At 38.6% G+C, this 25,348-nt stretch overlaps 2 protein-coding genes across 3 annotated transcripts; one reads left to right on the forward strand and one right to left on the reverse strand.

The window, feature by feature from the left end:
• The first annotated feature begins 1,347 nt into the window (after nt 1-1,347).
• On the forward strand, nt 1,348-4,122 carry LOC101860583 (neuronal acetylcholine receptor subunit alpha-7-like). Its single transcript, XM_013084390.1, has one exon. The coding sequence runs from the start codon at nt 1,863-1,865 to the stop codon at nt 3,315-3,317; it is 1,455 nt and encodes a 484-aa protein (XP_012939844.1). The 5' UTR covers nt 1,348-1,862; the 3' UTR covers nt 3,318-4,122.
• Nucleotides 4,123-10,824: 6,702 nt separating this feature from the next.
• LOC101857345 (transmembrane protein 220) lies at nt 10,825-25,052 on the reverse strand. 2 transcript variants are annotated; one of them, XM_005101574.3, is made up of 7 exons: nt 24,799-25,052; nt 24,408-24,592; nt 21,616-21,645; nt 21,202-21,262; nt 18,969-19,101; nt 16,753-16,818; nt 10,825-12,661 (listed from the first exon to the last, which is right to left on the reverse strand). In XM_005101574.3, exons 2-7 carry the CDS (start codon nt 24,579-24,581, stop codon nt 12,517-12,519), a joined length of 609 nt encoding a protein of 202 aa, XP_005101631.1. In that variant the 5' UTR covers nt 24,582-24,592; nt 24,799-25,052; the 3' UTR covers nt 10,825-12,516. The 2 variants fall into 2 exon arrangements, with proteins under 2 accessions (XP_005101631.1, XP_035826471.1); XM_035970578.1 differs by lacking the exon at nt 24,799-25,052 and having other exon boundaries at nt 24,408-24,792.
• Nucleotides 25,053-25,348: the final 296 nt, after the last annotated feature.

Here is a 25,348-nt window from a genome sequence, read left to right on the forward strand (position 1 = left end):
TCTTTTGGCAACCTTGCTTCCTTGCGGAACGAACGCAATCTTGGTGGGTCCATGCTTCTGTATCTTGGGGGCATAAAAAACCACAAAAAACCCGAAAAGATTAGGCTTACACTATATGGCCACTCGTACCACTATTTCATCGCATAAGAACCCCTAAAGCCTTATTTCTTCGCATACCGGGCATGTTTGTCACCAACATTTCCTCGTAAATTCAATATTTTTATTTTTTTTATCGGCCGTTTTCTCAATAGTATTTTTAGTACTATATAGCAATATCAATGGAAATGGCCTCCACTGAAAAAAAGCCGGCATGGACTGTTCTGTTTATGGACAGAGTGGAGGCGCCTACGGCTGAGTCCGGAGCCATCTGTAAATATCTGCTCTGCATCAGGGTATTTTTAAATTTGATTTTCGTATGCAGCTTTGAATGTGTTTTGGTGTTTGCTTGCTTTATTGTATGTGGTGAATTGTAGGTCTACTTTTGCCTTGGTGAGGTGCCACGGAGGGAGGTCGGGGAAAAGAAAATGTTCTATGTTGGGTTTTTTTAAGATGTCTTTTTGGGGTCTTCAAGGACGCAGAGACCGATAGATTTGATTAGTTTGTCTTTCTGTTGTTGTTGTTTTTCTTTGTTTCTTACGTCCAGGCGTGCTTTTAAAATGCAGTCGTGTGCTGGTTTTTCTGGTGTTGAACTTTGTTTGATAGCGTACTGTAATGAAAGTTGTGTTTGCCTGAATGTTAGTGACGGCCTCAGACTGGAGGCTCTCCACAAGAGAAGTGCTAAAATCCTGAAGGGCGAGGCGGAGTCCTTGTTTTTGTATAGGGTCTAGCATTTTCAAGGTAAGGGGTTTAACAAATCCATAGACGTGACAGCCGTATTCAAGCCTGGACCGGACGAGGATTGACTGTATGCATGTTCCACTGTCTTTTCAGTGATACGCATCCTTTATAATCCGAGTGATCTCACCCTCTGCAACCCACTCGACGTCACTCGTTATAGTTTCCGTTTCAGTCTCACTTTTGATAGCTTGGGTATTTCACAGATTGTACTCAATTGTCTCCTGTTTTGGCCTCGAGGTATTCGGAATCGTTTAATCGAGCCCACGACTTGGACACGTTTGTCCACGACTGGTGTAAAACATTCTCTATGTTCTCGGCTCTTGTTTCCTTCAGGTCGTTGTTTATCGACAAGTCCTAGTGGGTGGTTGGCGGGTGTTCTGGTGTGGTTTGCTCCTTCTTTCCTATCAAACGTCTTTCGTCCTTATATTATATATGTCTCCTCCTTTTATGTGTTTGTTACTTTTTTGTAACGCATCTAATCTTCGGCACGTATATGACCTTATTGGGTTGCAAGTACCATAAAACTCTTACAAGAAAAACAACAACAACCAAGTTTTAATTCAAGCCATTTCCTGCCGCGCATAAACTGTGAAAATGCTGTGTTCAACGTCACTGTAATGACCGTCATGACACCATTCATACCAAGACAATGGACACCACAAGAACAAAACACAACTGCGTGACTTAATTAGGTTTGAGCACTAGTTGGGCTACAGAATGTCTCGATATAGATAGTGGGACGGAATCTCAGATACTTTGAGTAGGATATCATTTTATTTTTATTTTTTATTACTGTTTAATTTTTGGTGGGGAAGGGGGGGGGGGTTCTGGCAGGTGGCTCCTGAAGTGTCCGGTGAAGAGATAGACACTATTTGGCTTGTACAGCTGAGTTGTATGAAAATGCGATACATGTTTTGTGTTTCTTAAAAACATTATCAGTTAAAAAAATTAATTTAAACATTTGTTAAAAATAGATGTACATTGTAGCTAGTCGCACTGTGTTTAACAAATACTTGTAATTCACTATGTATTCGCTTCTATTTCGCCTCTGCTTTTTCCTGAACAGCAAGCAAGAGGCATATATGAGGGAATCTATCGCTGCTGTTCAAGTCGCGAGAATGTGTGTGGCCTTGAAACTGGTTTTTTACATCGGCCTGATTTCTCCATCGTCTTTGATTTTAGCTTCGACCTACAATGATTCTGTTCGTCTCTATGCGGACATTCTTAAACCGTTTGACAAAAGAATACAGCCAGTGAGAAACCAGTCAGAGCCCATCACAGTTTACTTCCAAATGTTCCTTATCAACATACTGAACATCGACGAAGTCACACAGCGCGTCGACTTAAACGCGTGGATCAACTTCTCATGGGTGGATGAGCTTCGAACTTGGAACCCCAGTGACTATGATGGGATCTCGGCGATCCACCCACTGCCCCTGGACACTTGGAGGCCCAGGACTCTCGTGATCAACTCAGTGGCCAAACGAGACGTGTTCGGGGATGACTACTCTCCGCTTTACATTTTGTCTGATGGTAGGTCACAGTGGCTTCCCGGAACAATCTTTTCCATTTCCTGTGATATTGACATTCGGTATTATCCCTTTGACAGTCAGACGTGCTCTATGTCCATAATGACACACGACCTCGCTACAGATATCAAGCTTTATCCAGACCCCTCGACCGTGATGACCGGCAACTTCAAGCGGAACGGAGAGTGGGACCTAGTGAGCACCCGAATCACAGCATCATCGCCATTGTTCACCGATGTGGCCTTCTCGATCGTGGAAATAAACATAGTTCTAAAGCGTAAGCCGGTGTTTTTCGTGGTCAATATTTTGGTCCCGACGATGTTCATATCAGCTATCTCCTCTATCGTGTTTATTCTCCCGGAAGACAGCGGCGAGCGGGCATCTTTTGCAATCACAGTGTTGTTGTCGTTGTCTGTGTTTTTGAGCACGGTGTCCAGTCAGCTCCCACAAAACTCGGAAAACTTCCCCATTATCATCAGTTACCTCTTTTCTTTGCTAGTTCTCAACGGCACCACTGTCTTCGCCGCTGTCGTACACATGCAGTGTCGCCAAAAGAAAAAGGAGTCAACTCCAGACTCTGCCAGAAATGACTCACACCATGATGGGCCTGTGGTGTGTGCTAGACTCAAGGGACACTTTCAGGACGGCAGTGTATCACCGGCATGGGGGAGTGGAGAGCAACAATTGGCGGTCAATCCTGGTGAGGTCAATGTTGGCCAATCTTTTATAAAACAGGACACTGAACAAAGGAAGACTTCTCTCAATTCAGATGATGATGTGGCCCTGACAAGGGAGACAACAACTGGTCACTTCAAACAGGTGAATGACTCTCACGGAAACTCAATTGTGATGGCATATCTTAAGAATTCCAATGTACTGCTGTTTGTCTTTATCAATACTGCATGGCTGATTTTAACAAGTTACTTTTTAGTCGAGTTGATATATCAATGAAGCTCACACATTTGACGAAGTCAACCCCAGGAACTCCATAGCTGTAAATGATTGTAAATATTTTACGCCCCCATCAATATGATTTTTATCATTTCGAGGTGCGCTGCTTGGATTCTGTCTACCAAAACCAACTCGGGCTGAATGGGATAAAGCATCCAAACAGATAGTGGGAACTTTCCTACACGACCGCCCATTGTCGAAAAGAGTGGTCGTCTTAAACAGGTGATCCTTTTGGATAGTGTCACTGTAATATAGATTTTTAAAACGCAAGAGAGAAGTTGGAAAAGGTCGTTTGTATAGTTTGAATGTCCTGGACAGGTGATCGTTAGAGCTGGTTGTACTGAATTTTTCTTTTGCAGGAATCGAATCCATGTCTTTTGCTGACAATGGCTAAGAGTCTGATCCGGAAGCCGTTCTCTTATTCTTCAACGCTGCTCACTAATAAATGAAGAAAAAATCCCTAATAGACGAAAGTGGTTGGCCTAGTACTAGTATGTCATCCCTAGGCGGTCGTTACGTTTTGCTTTTCTGTCTAGTTCCATACAGAGTTGCAAGAAGCCACCAGTCTGGCTTTCTGGGACAATGGGGATATGTTCTGCTGTAATTTATTGTTGTGAGCCTTTGGAATTTTCTTCTTTTTTTTTTTGGAGGGGGTATCTAATTAAATCGATAGTACTCCAAAGTGACTACAACATTGTGTTAATAGCATTCATGTGACCCTCTATTCTTATTTATTCCGTTTTCTGCACCCGTCTGCTCCCTGATGATATCCGCCCACCTTCTTTCTGGTCTTCTTCTTCATCTTGTTTTTTATCTCCATTTAGTGCGTCTTTTTGTTCGTCTGTTTTCTTTTACTCTGCCTGTGTGACCAACCCATTTCATGTTTTCATTTGGTATCTCTGCCACTCCTGTCCGAGACAAAGATACCCTAAATTATGACTTGAAAATATTTTTTTATTCTAATCCTCGGTTGTTCAAGGAAGGAAAAAGTGATATCTCCGACAAATCAACTAAGGAGTAGACTGAGGTCAAAGATTTTGAGTTTCGCGTCATGGAACGCTTTTTCAAATGCAATTCTTTGAATAACTTGATAGTGACTCCGAACAATCTAACAATTTTGATAGAGCAGACAGAATATTTGGTTTCTGACCTCATGGTTTTTGTAACTTAAAACAGCCAAAAGTGTCAAAAAGAACTTTGTAATTTTTCTAATGTAGCAAACTGCCTAAGGATATTCACGGTGGTGACAGAAACAGTTTGAAAGTGTTTGGTGGGGACAGCAACTGATTGAGGGTGTTAGTGATGGTGATGATACTCACATAGCCACACACGGCGAAGGTAGCCAGGGGGTACGGGTGTTTGAGCTTCAGCTCGGTCTGACATTGTTTCTTTGGGAAAGGCACTTTGCAAGAATTTCCCATTTGGCTCGGTCCTTTCCGGGATGGACGATAAACTCGGAGGCTCCGCTTTTTAAATAACCTAATAGTGTTGATAGGGGCGTTAAACCTATACTATTTCATCATTTTTCATATATCCACATGAAATAACTTGTGCACTACGCAGGACAACAACTGCTTGGGGGTCTTAGTGATGGTGATGACCCGCACTTAGTACATTTGTAACACCAAATAATCATGTCCACTGCTCAGGACCAGAAGCAATCCACATCTTCAGGCCAGAGCATTCCAAGTTATTACATTCATTGAGAAGATACTCACTAAATCCGCAGAATTTTGCAACTTTTTTTTTAGCTCAAAGATCACATCCTGCAAGCTCTTGCAAGAACCAAATGAATCCCACCACACTCGTACAAATAGACCAGAGTACAACATGAAGTTATTTATTACCACAAAAATTCAGTAAGCATGTTCATAGCTGTTCTCGGTGATTTATTCATTTAGGAGAGTAGCATCAATTCTGGAGCAACAATTTTTATTCACACTTTTGCATATATTCACATAATTTAGATTTTAAGTAGACAAGATAAATACTCTTACTGCTTTATCGCAGTTTACACAAAAACCGTACAATAAGAGAATCATAGTAGGCCTACGATACTCTCCCTATAATATGCAGCTGTGAACAGTACATGAATTCAAAGTGTATCAACATTGAAAATCCTTCAAAATGTATGTTTCTCTTGGTTTTGATCAGAGTTTTACAGCGTTTGTAGCTGTATATAAGGCCAATATGAGCGCGCATGACTTAAGTTGGTTGTTTACACTGTAAGTATTTTCAGTTTTGTAAGGAATCTATTTCAAATATTGCCCGGATGGCGACCGAAGCCTACTCTTATTGGTTTTAGGAGCACCAAAGGATCTTTAACGTGCACAACTTGTTCATGGGTCCTCCAAGATTTTTACGCTTTTATCCGAGAAGGCTACGTGTTAGATCTTACCTACCCTTAGATCAGGGGTGTGGCTGAAAGATAGCAGTAAGATAGGACCAGGAGTAGCAGTCGAACGAGTCAGGAGTCCAGGTGAGTGGGCGGCCAGAAAGGGGAAAGAAAGCGGATGAAAGAACATGTCTAGACAGTGGGAAAAGAGTTGAAAGGAGACAATTTTACAGAAAAAAATTCCTTGAATTTGATCCAGCACCGTCTGGTTGCAAACCCTCAAGCAGGCTACTTGGCTGCCGAAGCCCTGCAGCATCCCTTTTGACCGACAACAACAGTGGTTAAATCTGCACATGACCGCTATCGTTTTCAGTGATTGGTAAAGTAATTGAAACTGACCATAGTTCTCATCTTTGGAATGAACCAAACCAAAGTGCTGTACTATCAATGAACATACGTTTTCTTTGTTCCCTAGTCTGAAAGCCCCCAGTTAAATGTGGCCAATGGTTCATGATAAAGATTGATTTATGTCTGGTCATTATCAGAACAGTTGTCTGCAGAGTTCTGGACGAGTTGTTCAAAGATCGAACTGCAGTGTCCCTTGGATTTCTCACTGCTTTCACATCCCAATCTAATACAGACCAATTTTGATAATTGATAGTACCTGCATCAGAACACCAACGTAATTCTTGCTACCACAGACATAGCAATACCGTTCCCAGCCAAAGTGTACTTGGCGAGTATAGACACAGTCCAAGGGTCCTGCTTGCCACAATGACGCATTATTGATAACAGAGAATACAATGATAACTATGAGAAAGAGGACTATTAATATAGTATTATTTTGCTCCTTCGTCTCAATGCGCCACACCCTCGCCAGACTCACATTTAAATATATAGACATTTTGAAGGGGAAAAAATAGATGATTCCGTTATTTGCAGGCTGCTTTTTATCATAATTTACCTTTATCTATCTGTGTTACTGTTTATGGGAGAACATTAGAGCCGCGCACTTTCGAGAAGAAAAAAAAACTATCAAAGCCGCGCACTGTTTGATGATATCGATGCAATTAGATTGCCGGTTACCAAAATCAATACCATCCAACAATTTAAGTCCCTTCACTTCCCATTTGAAAAGTAAAACACTCTTGCCTCGTGTCAGTTCTGGCAATGAAGAGAGAAACGATAGGCCCTACTGTTAACACACATTCCTTCTGTCGTCGTGTTACAACGCACCACTTATCTGGGTAATTTTGGCTCACTCACTGTACTACTCTTAGACTCAAAGAAAAAACCCAACAAATCCTTAAATAATCTTTATGAAAGACGGAAAAATGTCACAAATTTGAAAATCAGTTTACATTTCCGTTACACGAACACACCTCACCCACTTTGTCAATTTACCCAATTGGAAAGTCTTTTTCTTGAGAGTGAATTTTATGGAAATTGTACGAATATAGGCCAACAGAGCACATGTAATTTTGTAAAGAAGATTGTAACCGTTGGATGGAATCGACAATCTCATTGTATCGATAACGTCAAAAAGCGAGCGGCTCGGAGTGTGCACGGCTTTGGTAGTCTTTTTTTGTTGTTTTATTTTTTGTTTTTCCCGAAAGTGAGCGGCTCTGATAGTTTCTCGTCTATTGGTCTTCCCTTTTCACTTATTTATTAGTTTCCCCGTCGTCAGCTATTCTGTTCTCTTTCCCCATTCATTGTTTTAAATTCTCTTTGACCAAAGCGCTCTCAGTTTGCAATTCTGCATCTTTGTATCTGGCTACGTGTCTCTCTCATTATTAATTTATGTCTCTTTAGTCCGATCTGCAGGAGCGTCTGTCCATTGCCATTGTCTATACATTGTACTACATCATTTCTGTTTTGTTTGCATGTTGTTGTTGCTGTTGCTGTTGCTTTTGTTGTTGTTGTGTATGTATGTGTCCGTGCGTGTGAGGAGAGAGAGAGAGAGAGAGAGGGGGGGAGGGGGAGGGAGAGTGGGTGAGTGAGAGGAGAAAACAGTTGTTGGACACATCGGAACTTGTGCATGTTTTATCTCTGACTGGCGAACTGAAGCTAAGAATCAATATTATGGTGAATGAATAACAATAATAAATGTGTGTCAAAAATGTAGTATGAAACGTTTTATTCACGTGCGAGTCAATAAGAACCATTCAGAATTTCTGTTTGTAGGTGTTTTACAGCGCTTACAACTTAACTGCAAAAGGTGATATGGTGTGAGCGCGCTGGACACATAAAGCATTTTCATTTTGGTACGAATTATTTTGAATTTTGCTCGGGTGGCGGCCGAAGTCTACTCATCGATTTCAGGACCACCAAGGAATCTTTAACGTGCGCAACTTGCACACGGTACCTCCGTGATTTCTGCCATTTCATATCCAAGAAGGCTAGGTGTTCGATCTTACTCACCCTAAAAGATCAGGGCGTGGCTGACAGACAGCAGTAGAAAGGAGCCAAGGAGTAGCAGTAGAATATAAGAAAGGCAACAGAAAGAGTCAGAGATCAGAGAAAAATTTAAGGAAATAAAAAAAATAATAATAAGCGCAGGAAAGCCAGGCCCATTCTCCCAACTATTGTGTTTTGCAATATATACGATCCGTTGTATGCCAGCCTTTAGTGTGTCCACTGTCACGCTTTGTCACGTTTCACTATCTTGATTTTATCTTCCATTTTGCCCTGAGATATTTCCAAGGTCATGCCTGGATGGAATGTTTGCAGTATTTACGCAGTCTAACCTGTTAATGACGTATCTCTCTCTAAGAATTAGTATTCTTATACTTTTGGTATTCTGTCCATTTCCTTTGAAATAACTTCCGAGTTCTCTCTCTATTACAAGTGTACATGTATACCAGTACAATTACTATTTTATTTTTATAGAAAAAAATTGTTTTATGATTCTGCAAAAGGTCAGTAATTTTATAATAAGCTTTTCCCTCGCCTTCAGCATTCTTGGCTAGCCTCTCCATTTCATCCTTTACTTTAAGTAAGTCTATCTCCAATCCTCAATTCTCTCCGATTACATGTAGTATGTAGTGTAATTAATCTTTTGTGACCATTTCCTTTCTGTATCACTGAATAAATCTTTTAATTTTTTTTTCAAAAATGTTACTCTCATGCTGTTGTTTTGTTTTTTTGGCTCCCTTTTTTATTCCCAGCGGTTTCAGCTCCTGCAGATAGGTCGTGTTGAAGGTCTCTGCAATTGATATTATGATTGATCTTCATGAAGTGCCTACATCTATTCTGTAGTAACTATAACCCAAGCTCAAAGACTTTCTTGGAAGAATTATCTCTCAGCTTATCAAATTCAACAGCTTTAATTAAAAAACGGATGCTGCTTACTGCCCAAATGATGTATCTCACTTACAATACATCTCTGCATGCCCCGATGTCCAATGACAAATTGAAATTGAAAAACATGAGATCCAAAGTTTTCCTTCCATCTGGAAACACCCAAATTAACGTGTGGACAGTCTTGTGTTAGATAAAAAAAAAAAGAATTTTAAAACCTTCCCATAGATGAGATCATTGTGTACTCTCAGCTTCCAGCCAGTCTTCGCTTTCCAATGATTATAGCTCTGGTACTTTCAAGGTATGCATGGGCTTGATGCTCTTTTCAACATGGGATGGTTATCTAAAAGTTGGGACCTTCTAATTAATGCTCAACCCCAATAGGACTAAGTAAAGTAGACAAGATGCTTTGAAAACTCTCCAAACAACACCAAGTTCAAGAATGTTTCTTGGGGAATTTGAATCAGGGTTATCCACAGTATAGCCCTTCTTGATACCAACTGAACTATAGTGGAACCTATCACTTTCTGTTCCAGCATTTTATTTTGAAAGTGATAATCTGTAGTATATTAAATAAAGTTAGACATACAGTAGTTTTACAATCTTGACAATGAAAGTGACATGGACACATGCGAAAGATAAATATCTCTTTATTGCACTTTTAAACCCACACAACGTAGAATCCCTTGCCAATCCTTTCATAAAAGGAGCGAATTGAGAGAGGCAGAAAAAAAGAGAGATTTTCAAAATGTCAAGATGATTTTAGAGATTTTAAAGGCCTTTGACCAATACATCCACACATTACAGTAAATTACACTGTTGACTACGGATGAGTTGATATCATCGGGGCAATGAAAATAAAATTAACTCATCCGAAGTCCAACTTAACAGTTGGGACCTGTAAAGAAGAATAAGTACTGGGACCTGAGAAAAAGATCAACTTAACGGATGATGAACTCCGCAAGTTCAACACAAGTGGAATCAACTATGTACGACTCGGCAAATAAAAATGTATCTGATACAAAAATAAAATGAGAAAGAGACAGAAAAACAGGGAGTGGGAGAGAGGAAGAGACAGACAGAGAGAGAGAGAGAGAGAGAGAGAGAGAGAGAGAGAGAGAGAGAGAGAGAGAGAGAGAGAGAGAGAGAGAGAGAGAGAGAGAGAGAGAGAGAGAGAGAGAGAGAGAGAGAGAGAGAGAGAGAGAGAGAGAGAGAGAGAGAGAGAGAGAGAGAGACAGACAGACAGACAGACAGACAGACAGACAGACAGACAGACAGACAGAGAGAGAGAGAGAGACAGAGAGAGCGAGACAGACAAACAGACAGACAGACAGACAGACAGACAGACAGACAGACAGACAGACAGACAGACAGACAGACAGACAGAGACACAGAGAGAGAGACACACATACAGAGAGACTTGACAGGAATTAACCACATATAAAAACAGCAGTGGTGTAAAAAGGTCCTAAAAGGCAATAAAGACACAGTGCAAACAAAAAATAGAAGGCAACAAAAATATTAGTGGTTGGAAAATTAAAAAGTCATAAAGGCTGTCATACTATGACCGAGGAAAACAGAAATAAGATAAAACAAAATTGCAAAAAACAGATTACTTGGTAAAAAAAATAGTACTGAAGGAAATACAAGTAATGGTATTTGCTTGGAGTAGAGAGAAGCACATCGACACAATAATGGTCATTTAGTGCTGCTGGGAAAAAGTAAGACAAACGGTCAGAAACAACAGAGGGAAAGAAAAGAAGTAGGACCTACCAGTGGCGTCCTCAAGTAATGAATATGGTGGTAAAACTGTCAAACAAAAAGAGAAAATTCATTATATAATCATTCATCCTATAATAATGCTTAAAATAATTTTTTGGGGGGTGAACTAAGCCGTTCAAGGCATACTTTTAAAACAGAATTTTCAAAAGTCATTTCATGCATGATCTGCAAAGTAAACTGTTGCATTATTTTTAAAAATACATGTATTTAAGATTAATACTTTAAGAAGAATATCAATAACATTTTCAGTAAGTATAAAATCACTCTGGAATGGATGGAAATTTTAAAATAATAATAAACAACAAAAGTCAAACACCAAACGTCATTCTCAAAGAGAAGACATTCATCAAAATGGTAGGCCTACATGTAAAGGTCTACTTTGGCCCTCCATTCGAAGCTTACCTGGCCTAGTACAACTACTACTACTACCGATACGCATCTCCAGGGTCTCCACTCTCTGTTTGGCCAACTATGATGTCATGCGAGGAAGACAATCTAAACTAATTCTCAAAAAAGGGGGACTGAAGTATAATTAAACCTATCAAAATAAGCCTAAGCCTACTGTACTTTTTCTCAAAAGACAGAAGATTTACAGAGCGATTTATTTTCCTTGCATTCTCAGACTTTCTATCGTAAAAGCATTTTTTCCCAAAATGATGTAAATATGCTTACTTATGACTTCATTGAAGTATTTAGCATTTAGGTAAAAATGATGCTTTAAACTGTCCAGTCAGCGTGACATCAGATATACGGACGTTAATTTGGGTGTTTCCAGATGGAAGGAAAACTCAAATAATATAACCCAGACAGTTGATGGTTTAAAGAGGCAAATAGTTTATAAGCAGGGTTTGGTAGTATAACAGATGGCAGTAGAAAGTTTGACTGTGCACAAATACAGGGCATTAAATTACTTGTCCAAGAGTGAAATGGCATATATCTAAACCCCTTTAATCAACAGTCTGTTGGAATTTCCAAGATCAATGACAATTATATGCATATATTATAAAAATACAGTATTTCTCTGTCTTTCCATTACAATAAGCTTCAAAATTTCACATCTAGGCACAGAAAAAGCTACAATAAATCCATGTTACAAGCTCTTCAAAACACTGAAAATATCTTGAATGGTTTCTTTTTTCAATCAGTCACTTTAAAAACAAAAATTACCAACGCCTTAGAAGGTAAAGTAAAGATGAATGTGAACAATAGTGGCAAACACTTAAAAATGATGCAACACTGTATTTCCCCAAAAGACCGAAAGAACAGATCAGCCAAGGAAATTATTGCCAAGTCCTATGTGAGCTCTCAGGGGATCATGACAGAAAATAATGTTCACATTTAACTTAAGTAATTTAGCAATAATATTAATATCACTGAAAGGAGTAAAGCAGCAAACTGGTAGGCTACTTATGGTATACCACACTGACATCACACCAAAAAAAAATTAGCAAAAAAGGCCCCTGTAATAGGCACTGAATCCATGAAGATGAAATGACATTCTGTGCGGCTTCAAGCAAGGCAAAGTGTTGGGCAAGTCAACATTGTAAAAAAGAAGAATCTTTACTGCAAGCTCATAAAGAGCATCAATTCAATCATGAGCAAGAAAATAAGGCCAACATTACAACAAGCTGCAATTTTTCTTCTTTTTTGGGGGGATATAGCAGATTCCATTTGTAGAAAGATCAAAGGGAGAAAAAGCACACATCAGAAGAAAAACATTAAGGCAGCTGGACAAGGTAAGAAAAGTTGAACTTTTCCTTTACCCAACAGGTAGAATTAGTCCTAGAACATATTGTTGCAATGAGCCAGTTTTCGATGCCAGTCCCCTACAAAGCATAAAGACCAGGTCAGGAGAGGGAGAACAGCCAATGTGCCAGTCGTCCACAGGAACACAGCAAACATTGTGCTGTTGCTCATTGGTTGGGAACTGAAAAAAAAAAATGAACCAAATAAATAGAATATTGAAATCAATACAGCAGACTAAAATAAGTACACAGTTTCTATCTACTCCATCCCCTTCCCAACAACTGTAGTATTCAACTCTTTATGCTAGATATACTGAACGCCATTAAAAACGCAACACTTTGCAGAGTCTGAGCACTTTTGTATCAAATGAGTATAGATTAAAAAGAAGTGTTTTTTAAGTTTATTCAATTTCCAACAAAAGTGAATCATTTCGATCACACATTTAGACTTATTTCCATACATTGTCCTTCTTTCAGAGTACCCCCTTAAGACAAATTTGCAGACAAACACAAAATCGAAACTCAATAAAGATCTCTCACCCTTAGTAAATTGTATGGCCATCATTAACATTTATACAGACCAAAACACTTCTTCACATGGATTATATAACATTTTCAATGTTTTGTTGAGAAAATCGCCAGTGTGATCTCCTGGTAGCTGCAGATTCGCAAAACGGCACACACTTTGCGGGACTGATCCCATACATGCCCTGTTGGAGACATTGTTCATACACTGGCCAGTCCATGACATTCATTTTATGATCTTCCAGAAACTGTGCTGTTTGTTATGTGGACAGGTGTAAGGGTAGGAGAGTCGCATTGGATGACTGAGAGATTCTGATTTTTTCTTCGTGCTGTTTTGCACCGTGAAGATGGCACTGTTGTCGCGGCTTCGTTAATTGCAATCCTAAATAAGGCGTTCTTTATCTAAGTCCTGAACGTACTGCTCCGCGCCTCACACTGATGAAAGAAACATTTTTACGCACTCCATGCATGAAGTGGGCTAAAATCTTTGTATAAGCCGAGAACAATACAAGCACTGCATTTTAGCCGTATTGCTGCTTCTCAGGAAAATTTTCCACTATGAACAAGGCGAATGCGAAAGTTTCAATAAGGTTCACTAAGTTGAGGAGTCTTGTAATGAAAGAAATTTTTTTAATTGATCGAAAAAAAGCTAGGACTTTTGTTTGGAAAGAACAACGGGTCATCTTCAAGGTAAATAATGTAGTGTTCTTTTATAATATAATAGCAACTAATGAACACACTTTACTAAAGCATAGTTTACTGTATTGAGATGAAAAAAGCTAATGGAAATAGCGTGACGATCGAAGCATATTTCATTATTTGGCTTTTTTATAATATTTTGAAAACGTTGCGTTTTTAATGGCGTTCAGTGTATATATATATAATATATATACATAATAAAGTACACACCCTCATTCCCTAAAAATTTGCCACTCAATGAAACTTCTCATGAACACACAGACAGACACACACACACACACACACACACATACACACACATGCAAACACAAACAAACAAGCAGGACAGAAAGCACATAAAGAAAAGTGCAATTTTACAGTATCAGAAGTTTCAAGCTTTGCATGTTCATCAGACATTAATAGCAGAGAAATTTTGTAACCAGCAGAGGGAGGTGGGTAAGAACAAAAAAGCTTTTTCTTTTCTTCCAAACATCACAAACCAGAATGGGATTTCAAAAATCACTTTACGGCATTGCAAAATCATACTATAGTCAACTCTAATTGTGGTGATCTTCTATTAAGTTGATTTTTTTTCTCAGGTGCCAGCACCTCTTTTTCTTTACATTTATTAAATTCAAACGGTTAAGTTGAATTCAACTTAAGCGTTGAAGTGCTTTTTAAACCACAACTGCAAGTATGCAATGGTTGTATTGATTTATTTTTGGTGGGTCGTGTGTATCACCAAATGTTTCACAGCAATACACTTTGTAGAATTTAACACTCACAGCAGCCACAAAAACTCCCCCTCTCCTCCAAAAGAAACTTACAGCAGTCCTAAGCCTGCGACCGCTCTGGCATTTCAATCGCTGAATGCACGACACTGCTGTGGTATGCATCTCTCTTTTTTGGGGGGTTAGTGTTTTACAGTGCTACGCGGGATACACCAAACATTTTTCAGTTGCGGGACACACCAAACATTTTCAGTTGGTAGGAAATTTTGAATTTTGCCAGAGTGGCAGCCGCAGCCTACTCTTATCGACTTTGTGCCACCCGATCTTTAACGTGCGCAACTTGTATACAGGACCTCCAAGATTTGTTGCCCCTATCCGAGAAGACTAGGTATAGATCTTACCTACCATAAGACATGAGCTCAGGGATGTGGCTGAAAGACAGCAGAAAGAAGGAGCCAAGGAGAAGCAGTGGAAAGGCTTCAGAAAGAATCAGGAGCCCAGAGGAGGGAGCAAAGGAGGTGAGGGGTGGACGAAGAAAGAGGAGACGAAAGCAGATGACAGAATATTGTTACAGAGCAGGAAAGGATGTGAAAGGAGAAAAATTTAGAGAAGAAAATTTCAGGTAGATATCCACATTCGAACCCGGAACCTGTTGAATGAGAGGCAAACACCTTAACCTCTAGGCCATGAGAGCCCCCACAATGCATATTTATGACATAAGGTCTAGGAAGAATATCAGATTCGAATTGACTGAAAAGTAGGCTATAAAGCAAAAGTACAGTTGTTCTTATTTCTTTGAGTTTTTGAATTGTTGAAATTGACCCAGAAATAGTGTGTGTGTGAATTTTTAAAGTAAATACGATGAAATAGAGGGTGTTAAGTGTGATGGAGTTGAAACTTGGAAAATCCAAAGAAACTTTGAATACAAAAAAAAAGTCAGCCTGAGAAGCGATCCTGACCAAAGACATTTTGTTTGTAAGTCTATTGCAGGGTGGTGATTTTTTTGATTTTTTAAATAAAAATATTAAAAAATCGATTTTTTTTTTATAAATCAGATTTTTAAAAATAAAAATTTTTGATTTTTTAAAAAATGTCGCCACAGTTTGGGATTTTTGGTGGCTAAAAGTATGTTCTTTTAGTGCAGAATGCATTGTCTTTATATTAACTAATGATTAATATAAGCAACTGCAAATGAAAGCCTTAATCTGCTATTATCCGTGAATTATGGCTACAGACAAAAAATGAAGAAAATGTCAGTCTAAAAGGAAAGGGGGGGAGGGGGTAATTATGCATAGATAAACTTGTATTTTATTACAGTGAGCGTGTGTGTGTGTGCGCGCTTGTGTTTGTCTAAAAAGAAAAAGAAAATGCTAATTTCAATTATGAAAAAAAAGTAAATTGAATACTGTATTAATTTACTACTTACAGTGACAGGGGGGAAAGCAGACTTTTAAGCATGATTATATTAGTCTACTAAACCTTATATCTGTCAAATAAAACCAAGGAAAGGAATTCTGAATATTTAAATATGTAAAAACAGAATACATTTTTTAAAAAGTGATTTAAATCACAAATCAAGTTGATTAAAATAAAAAAATCAACTGATTTAAATCAACCTGATTTAAATCGACCTGATTTAAATCAACCCAGCTCTGATTTCAATTATGGGGAAAAAAAGTAAATTGAATACAGTATTATTTTACAGTGAAAGGGGGGAAAGCAGACTTTTAAGCATGATTATATTAGTGTACTAAACCTTATATCTGTTTTATGAAACCTAGGAAAGGAATTCTGAATGTTGAAATATGTAAAAACTGAATAAAAATAAATTTTTTTTAAAGTGATTTAAATCACTGATTTTTATTTTAAAAATGAAGTTGATTTAAATTTAAAAAATCAACTGATTTAAATCAACCCAACCCTGGTCTATTGTAATATCATATGTTTGAGACACGGGACGAGCGGATCAGTTTTATAATTTGACAAAATAGATGGGTAACAGCTGAAAACCCGACAGTTATAACTGATAGAAGAAACACATAATTTGCCTTCAGCCTAAACTGTCTAGTTGGAAGTAGTATTTTATTCCTAGTATTTCTTTTTTTCCAGATCATTTGTAAAGAATTTTATATTAAATGAATTTTATGTTAAACACACATATATATGATATTTTTAGAGGATTATCTCCCCTTTTCAGGATTTTGGGACATATAAGTATCGGCTCAAATCTTCAGGAGCTATATATGGTTAAATAAACGCTGAAAGACAGAAATGAGTGCCGGTATCACAGGACACACAATGAGAGATACATAGACTACATAAAATGTTAAAAGCCAAACCTTCCAAAGCCGCTAAACATGAAGAGACCTGTCCATGCCAGTATTATAATAAGGCCACCAAGTTCTCTGGGAAACAAAATGACATATTGTGATGCATTAAAAGATAGCAATGATTAAATAAAGCATGCCTGTTACAATGATTGCACCTGGCTTATTTTTTCCTGTATCATGAAATCCTTCCACTTTATTCATCTAATGTCTGTCTTAAGTTTAAGTATTACCACTTTTCTCATTGTAAGCCTAAATTATGTTGAGGTGATAGACTCTTGCTATGTCAATTGTTAGAAGGATTAACAAGCCAGTTTGTCATCCTATCTATATTTTTGTTCTCTCAGAAAGACGTAATCTCAAAAGAACCTCCAAATTATCAATTTCAATACCAATAATGATCAATAATGATTTCTCAAATATTGGTAGATCACGGCGCACCGGCAGTGGAATTTTAGTTGCCGCGGGGGGTTCCCCGCCGGACGCCTTATCACGTCGGGGTCACGGGGGTCAGCTCCCTGTCGTCGCTCTGTCTGGGCCAACTTAATTTTTGGTACTTTTCAAGGTACAATTTAAGGTGTATCCTTGTATTTATGGTAATTCTCATTTAGTGCACCCAAAGCATGCATTTCTGCTCTTGAGACTCAAAAAAGAACGGACGTTGTAACTTGTCTGGTTATTTCGTTAGACGCGCTGGAGTCGGCAATGCTAAATTGTAATTTTTTTTGGACTAGCGTGAATGAAAAAAAATCAATATAAAAAAAAGGCCTCGTCAAAAACTGTCAAACTTTTGGAACACGAACGACATAGCATTGGTGCAGATACTCAGAAAAGATGGTATCTGGGCATATAATAGAAAGCTGTAATTTTGCAATTTTATCCATCGGGCACACAATTCACTATGAAGTAATTCCTCCAAATACAACGTAATCGTGAATATTCGCATATTTTCTCGAAAGTTTATAAAAGTTACCATGAAGTTTCTCTATGAAAAGTACAAATCGATTTTAGAGCTAAAATACATCTTCAATGTAGATCTAATACACGAACAGTATCTGTTACACTCCAGAAATTCTTTACTTTTCTTAAAACGTTAAGTCTAGGTTTTGTAAGTTGACTGAATAATAGGGATGACTTCTCGTAATTGGGTTATAAGAATAATTTCTAGCTTTCCAGGGACACTGAATCAGCACCAGACTTTTCCAGCTTCATTTTTCGTTTCTATGACCATTTGCAATAACTGACAATGTGACTGATTTCTTTACATTCATAATTGTGTCCGCTCATATTTCCGACACAAAAACTAAGAATGAATGTGTTAGCTGTCATTATTTTTATTCCATACAAGAAGTTTATCTCTACCCATGTATTTACACGGTTTTGTGGGTTTTTTAATCGCTTAGATTCTATATTATATCATTTTAGTTGTTTGTCGGCTGCCACAGATACCGCATGATTCATGAACAAACGCAGAGTAACTTTCTCTTGTTTAATAGTAAAATAAGAGCTAACGCTGATCGTCTTTAGTTTAAAAATGCAGATGTGCATCTTTCTTCTCTTATAACTTTACTATTTCTACTCGCGCAGATTTAAGATTTCTCATGGTAAAAGACATGATATTCGTAGTCTGTTTAACACAGATTTTGGAGACATCTGTCGTGCCTTTTTAAAATTAACATTCATTTATTCCTAAGTTTGTAACTAAAATAAGACAAATTGGGTACTCTACAAACACTTGTCTAGAACAAAAACTAAGGCACAGAAATTAACCATTCTAACGCAGAATAAATCTCAAGACATTGAGCTTTGAGTACATCCACGTAATGGTTTGCTGTGTGGGATGGGGAAGAAGTTATATCATTTTAAACATAGTCAAAAATGCGAACTTCCTAACTGACACCGGAAAAGTCGCTTCAGGGCTCATTAACCCTGTGACCCCAAGCCGGGGAGCTCCGGCGGGCTGCTGAGTCACGCTAACTAAAAGTAACAGAATCAGGCGAAAAGTGACGCTGTGAGATACATGATACAATTACAATTTCTTTGCTACCCACATGAACATTTTTCATTCAAAAGGTTACATCCAACCAAAGTGCCAAATATAAACATGATGCGGCCAAGACAATGCTGAGAAAGACTTTTTGGATCATAACTTCACAACTTAAAAACTGAACCAACATAATACAATGGACAAGGGCAGATTTAGCAAAGAGAACAAACAATGAAATTACCTCCCCTCCTCATGCTGAAGATGATTTTCCAAAACACCAGAGATAACCGTTGTTAGTGAGTAGATTTGGTATATCCCATAAAGGAGACATAAAGAAAACTCTGTTCCAGCAATTAAGCGGAACAAGATGTGCCCTGAGAAAGTTGCAAGAAGAAAAGCATTAGCATGACTTAGAATTTGGCTGAACTGAACATGTAATTATTCTTAAACTCACACATTCTCATAGCAAAATATTTAATTACATTCAAGGATAGGTCACTTCAATACAGTCCAACCTGCCAAGATGGCCACCAGTACAAACGGCCATTTTCCATTTCCCCTTGCGTTTTTTTCTATGTACAGTCAAATGAAAATGAAGAAAATAAACCATTCCCTTTTGAGGTCCAAAATGGAGATGAGGCTAAGGACTGCCATTAGGCTAATTAAACAGGGGGGGGGGGGGATAAGAAGGTTTTTATTATTTGTTGCTGCTGATCAGGATGGGTTTTTTTTGTCTCATAGATTTATTTTTTTTGGATTTTGGATTTTTTTTTTTTGGGGGGGGGGGGGGGGGGTAAGAGGGGATGAGGGTTGTTGTTGTTTTTAAACATTCCATTCTGAGTTCCAAACTAAAGTTGGTTGCAGGCTCAGGACATGGATTACATTTTTACATTCATGCCCCCATCAACAGCTGGATTTATCTGAATAAGTGAAACATTTTTTTATGAAGGGAGAGGAAAACTCACAACTGCTAATAAGTGTTAAATTCTACAAACTGCATCAAATGGGGAAGACAGTGTGCAAGGGTAAAACAAAACAACCTCACTTGCAATTTGTGCATGAGTTGTGGGCCGGGCTTATGGGTTATGACAGACCACACACTTCACTCATCAGCAGCAGAAAATTTATTGTTCCGGGTGGTCGGCTTGGGTAGACAACAGTGGAAGGAACTTACCCAACATGATTGGACATTGGAGGGACCAACAATAACAACAGATGGATGGATTATGACAGCTCGTCGACAGCATCAGGGGCCACAACATAGTTTATGAAAAAGCGCTCGATGATGAAAGATTTGTGGCTGGCCGTCTCAGGAAGGTTATTTTGGTTGATCGTTGTTAAAATAGGGTAGCTGTGGCTGCGTTGGACAGGTGCCCATTTTACACAGTGAAATAAAATCGAAAAAAAAAGCGGGGAAATAGGAAGTAGCTGTATTATAAAGGTAGCCGTCATGGTAAGTTCCACTGTGTATAGTAGCACTGCATAAAATGATAACCTGTCCAATATGGCTGCTATATTTCATAAACCAAAAACCTGTCTAAGATGGCCACGCAAATCTCTCATCGCCCTATGCTTTGTCAGAAATTATATATCAGCCCCTGATGCTGCAGAGCAGCTGTCATAATCCATTCACCTGTCGTTATTGTTAGTCCCTCTAAAGAATGAGCAAACCATGTTGGGCATGTCCCTCCCACTGTTTACCCAAAGTTGATCAGTCGGTAACAAATTTTCACCTGCTGGTGAGGGAAGCGTGAGATACGCCATAACCTATAAGCCCCTCCGACATCTTATATACAATTCATAGTGAGATAAGCAGTTGTTCTGTGTACCCAGTTCACAACAATGGATGTCACAATGAACCTGAGATAATGTATTGCTTGTTTGCTGAGTGGTGGTGACCTATCTTATCTGACATCTTTCATTTTATTTTAGCCTGGCACAAAATAATTAACAACACCACCCCTTGACAATTTTTAAAAAAAATGTTCAACATTTTAATTCACCTCAGCCTGCGCCAACTTCCGAAAAGGACCTCAGAAGAGAATGGTTTGTTTTCTTCATTTTGATCACCTGTCTATGATGTCCACTTTTCCCTGACGAGGGTTATATTATATAGGTTTGACTGTACTTATTTCCTTTAAAACATCAGGCTGGAGGAAATTCCTTTTAATTAATTGATCACCTCTGATATAAGATTATCATTTTTTTCTATGGCTGGACCACTGTTATAGCTGAGCATGTATATCCAAATGCTTGCTATAACTATAAAAGAACTGTTTTACTATATACCTTGTATATACACACATTACAAGAGATTGGACTTGGGGATTCATCATAATCCTGCTATAGCCTAAACTGTTAAAAGTGGGACCCACAGTACTTAGAACATGTAATATGCAAGACATTCATGACTTTTACAGCAAACAAAACAAAATAATGGACCATTTATCTAAAGATTGAACGGAGAGGCTCACCTGTAATGCTTGGTCTCAACACTGCAAGAGCACAAAGCCCACACGGAAAACCATACAGCGGCTAAACATGGTAAAAAAACAACATAAAACAAATTTTTTCAAAAGCAAAACAAAACAGGTGTGGTGGAATAGTTAACACAAAAATAACTCCACAAAGATCAGGTATGTCACTGAAAAACGGCTGATGTCAGAACAGTTGTTACTTGTACAGCTTTTATGTTACACAAGTACAATACATATATATGTATATATTCTAATCATAACCAGTAAGAGAAAGTTGACAAGACACAATCATGTTAACCAGGAAGCCAATCAATAACGAAAAATTTTTCAGTACACAAGAGAGTAAACCTTACTACTATCTATTCTCATCTGAAATCATTCAGTTTGAAAGAAACACATCATCATACTTACAACCCAGATGTACCAGTCACCATCATTTACCTGGGAAAAACAAAAAATGAAAATGAAAAAAAAAAAAAATGGCAAGAAAAAAATTTGCAACGAAGAGAGAAGCAAAAATATTAATTGTACTCCTGTACAATTGTGACTGATTTGCTCCCCCCCCCCCCCATCCCCCCTTATCGTTGTCTCGTTATCTGCCAAGTATTCAGTAGCCTCTGATCCAGCAGTATGCGGTCATGATGTAATGCTCAAATAGTTAGTTTATGCTATTTAACTGAAATGACAGACAGCATCAAAACCCTTTCAGGCCACCAGCCCTGCTAAACAACCAACTTCATATTTGCCCCAAGGTTCATGGCGTAATGGGGTTTGACTCTACCCAAAAGTTACTTCTTGAGCTATTAAGTCACAGTTCACATGCACAAATACAGTTTAATAAAACCAATTTTTTAAGTTGGAGTGACAAGTGCACAACTCACCAAACATTTAAACCACTCTCTGTAATGACGTTGACACTATAAATGCTCTAAACACAGTGATTAGAAGTCTCGACAAAAAGTTTTCATAGCTTTCAAAGAAATTTTGGGTGATGAAACCTGTGTTTGTAATAAGCGTAAATTTTAGTTAATTTCTTTTCGTCTTTTATTTACTTTTCAGTTTACGCCCAGAAGACAGGCATACAGTCAAACCTGTCTAAAACGGCCATCCACTGTCAAGGAGAAAAGTCGCTGTATAACACAGGTGGCCGTCATCAACAGGACTGATCAAAAGGCAGAATGCAAACTATTCCCATCTGAGGTCAACAAAAGGGCTGACCACAGGGTTAGGACTGTCGTAAAGCTAAATGGAATTGCTTTCTTTTGAAAAAAAAGGGGGGGGGGTGTAAGAAGGATTTGGGGTTTTTTTTGGGGGGGTGTGATTGTTTTGTTTTTTTTAGTTAGCTTTTTTGTTGCTGTTTTTGTGCAAGGATAAAAAAAACAGAACATGTAAGATGATGAAAACCAAGTGCCATGGTAAAACAAACACCATGCGGAGAACGAGCGACACTTCTGTCGCAAGTTCACGTAAACACCCATTGTTACTTTGTTTACAGATCAGATAAACAAAAAAGTGACCAGTCATCTCACCTACGATTTGTGTACGAGTTGTGGACGGGGCTTAGAGGTATAACAGATTCATGATTCCCTCACCAACAGTTGAAAATTTATCATTAGCCATTGGTCAACTTGGGTAAACATTCATTGGAAGGACTACAATAACGATGGGTGAATAGATTATGACGGCCCGTCCACAGCGTAGGGGGCCGAATCAAAATTTATGACAAAGCATCAGGCGATATGAACGTTTGGCCGTACCAGACTGGTAAATTTGGCTGTGGGTTGATATAAAATAAGGTGGTCTAGGCTGCTTTGGACAGGTCATTGTTTTACACAAGAGAGAGAGAAAAAAACACTGGGGGGGGGGGGGGGGGGGGAGATGAAAAGTGGCCATTTGAACAGATTATACAGGTGGCTGTCATGGCAGGTTCGAATGTATTGGCATAGAGGCACAGGACAATTTTGTTAACAACCCTATAAAATGATGTAACTTATATGGCTTTTTCAGACTTGTAACATAAAACTAGTTAGTCACTGACACTAGTTAGTAAAGTCAAATTGGCCCACTGGCATTTTAAAACCATGACTACAACATCAAAATGGTGTTAATCAAGTACCTCAAACAAATTTCTAAGTATGAAAAAAGAAGTCATCATTATGAGTAAGGAACAGACATCAAATTATGAAGTTTTTGATTTACTCAGAACTATACAACTACAGTCAAACCTGTAAAAGACGGCCACCCATTGTCGAGGAGAAAAGTGACTGTCGTGTATGACAGGTGGCCATCTCAGGCAGGACTGATCCGATCAGAATGAGAACAAAACAAACCACATCTTCTGTGGTCCCAACCAGAGGTCAGCTCAGGCTTACGGCCACCGTAAAGTATATAAAACTGGGTGAGAAAGTTGTCTTTTAATTACATGTCTTTTTTTGGTTAGTTTTGTTTTTTGTTGTTGCTGATTTTGAGCAAGGGTAGACTAAAACAAAATGTAACCGGTCAGAAGGGGATGGCTGAGTGCCATGGTAAAACAAACTCATGTCATGGGTCGCCACTCGGAGAGGGAGCGATCAAGCTTCTGTCGCAAGTTCATGTTGGCATCCAAAGACCGTTCATCTCACTTACAATTCATAATGTGAGTTGTGGGCCGGGCTTTTTTACGTTATGACGGATCACAAACTTCCCTCACAGCGACTGAAAATTTACTGTTATCAATTGATAAACTTGTAGACATGTATTTAACCTTCGCAACATGATCATTCATTGCATGGACTATGACAGGTGAACAGATTATATAACGGCTCACCCACGATCAGGGGCCAATATATTATAATTTACGACAAAGCGCCGGGCGATATAGGTGGCCAACTTAGTCGACAAGTAATTTTGTTTGTTGGTTGATAAAATGTATGGTGACCGTGGCCGTGTTGTACAGGTGACCGTTTACACAGGACATGTGGAATTATATAGAAAAAGCGCTTGTGGGGGAAATGGAAAGTGGCCATTCTAACAGACAGGTGGCCGTGTATTAATATTATACACAGGTCACACTCGTCATGGCAGGTTAAATTACTTTTTCCATGGCCATAAAACTGTCAACTGTGCCTCATAAAAACATTCCACTCCTGTTAAAGTGTTTCAATATTCAACAAGTGCTCTCCAAACCATTAAAAACATTCACAATTCTGGTACATTCCACTTACATTGACCATCGCTGCTAAGAAGAAAAAAGTAGCCATGAGGGAGTTGATAATTCTCCACACCATCACTGCCATGCCTTTTGCAGTGCCAGAGTGCGCCCGGTCTCTATAAGCTGGAGCAAGATCAGCTGGCCCACTCTGACTCTGTGGCAAGTATTCTTTCACGTTCCCGTTCATGCTAGTCAGCTCTGCAATTACAATTGTGGGGAAAATTTGTAATAAATGAAAATTGAAAACTGTCTGGCCAATGCCCTGCAATGTGTCATGCGTCAGCCGAATGGCCCAGTCCAAATCACAGTGAGAGAGGCCAAAGGTATATTATGTAACGGAGCATAACAGTACTAGCCGGGACCATCGTGTCCAGATAGATGAATTCTAAAAATAATATACTTACAGTATAGTACTGTATAGAGTAGAAGCGTCAGTGGTGCGGTAAAAGTAAAGATATCAAACAATACACCGGGGAAAATGAGAGGAAAAAAACGACTGCAACAGGGCAAAAAGGAAGAAAGAGTCCTTACTAAATTGGGCCATCTAAAAAAATAAAAAGAAAAGGAAAAAAGCAGACAAGATATATTGGCCTCGCAGACTAGATCTACTTTCGATTTCAATCACAACATTGTTTTTCCGAACAATATTTTCTTGGCCAGGTTTCCATGTCTTCCTTCCGCGAAAAAGAAGCGCTCAACCGTTGTCATGTCAGCCTGTTTTGTGTTTTGTTTTTATTTCAGATATTACAGTGTGAATCAAAATGAACTGATAGTGATATTGTTCACCATTTATTGCTACAATAAAGTAAAGAGAGTAGGATTGAACCCTGAAATATCTTAACCTTTTATGTCCCTTCATTGTAAAAATGAAGATCTTCTCCACAGGGTGTTTTCATAATCTCCCCCCCCCCCCAGCAGACAATTTTGTGTTTTTTTTCACTAATATTAGATCTA

Source organism: Aplysia californica, unplaced genomic scaffold (assembly GCF_000002075.1).
Source record: "Aplysia californica isolate F4 #8 unplaced genomic scaffold, AplCal3.0 scaffold00289, whole genome shotgun sequence".
In the NCBI taxonomy this organism is placed as follows: Eukaryota; Metazoa; Mollusca; class Gastropoda; order Aplysiida; family Aplysiidae; genus Aplysia; species Aplysia californica.

Bases quoted from the DNA above. Each gene is read 5' to 3' on its own strand.
- LOC101860583 (XM_013084390.1), top strand. From the start codon at position 1,863: ATGTATTCGCTTCTATTTCGCCTCTGCTTTTTCCTGAACAGCAAGCAA.
- LOC101857345 (XM_005101574.3), bottom strand. From the start codon at position 24,581: ATGAACGGGAACGTGAAAGAATACTTGCCACAGAGTCAGAGTGGGCCA. The intron at 21,263-21,615 runs GTAAGTATGATG...TACCATGTTTAG, and splicing joins GTGACTGGTACATCTGGGTT to CCGCTGTATGGTTTTCCGTG. The intron at 19,102-21,201 runs GTGAGCCTCTCC...CAACTTTCTCAG, and splicing joins GTTGAGACCAAGCATTACAG to GGCACATCTTGTTCCGCTTA.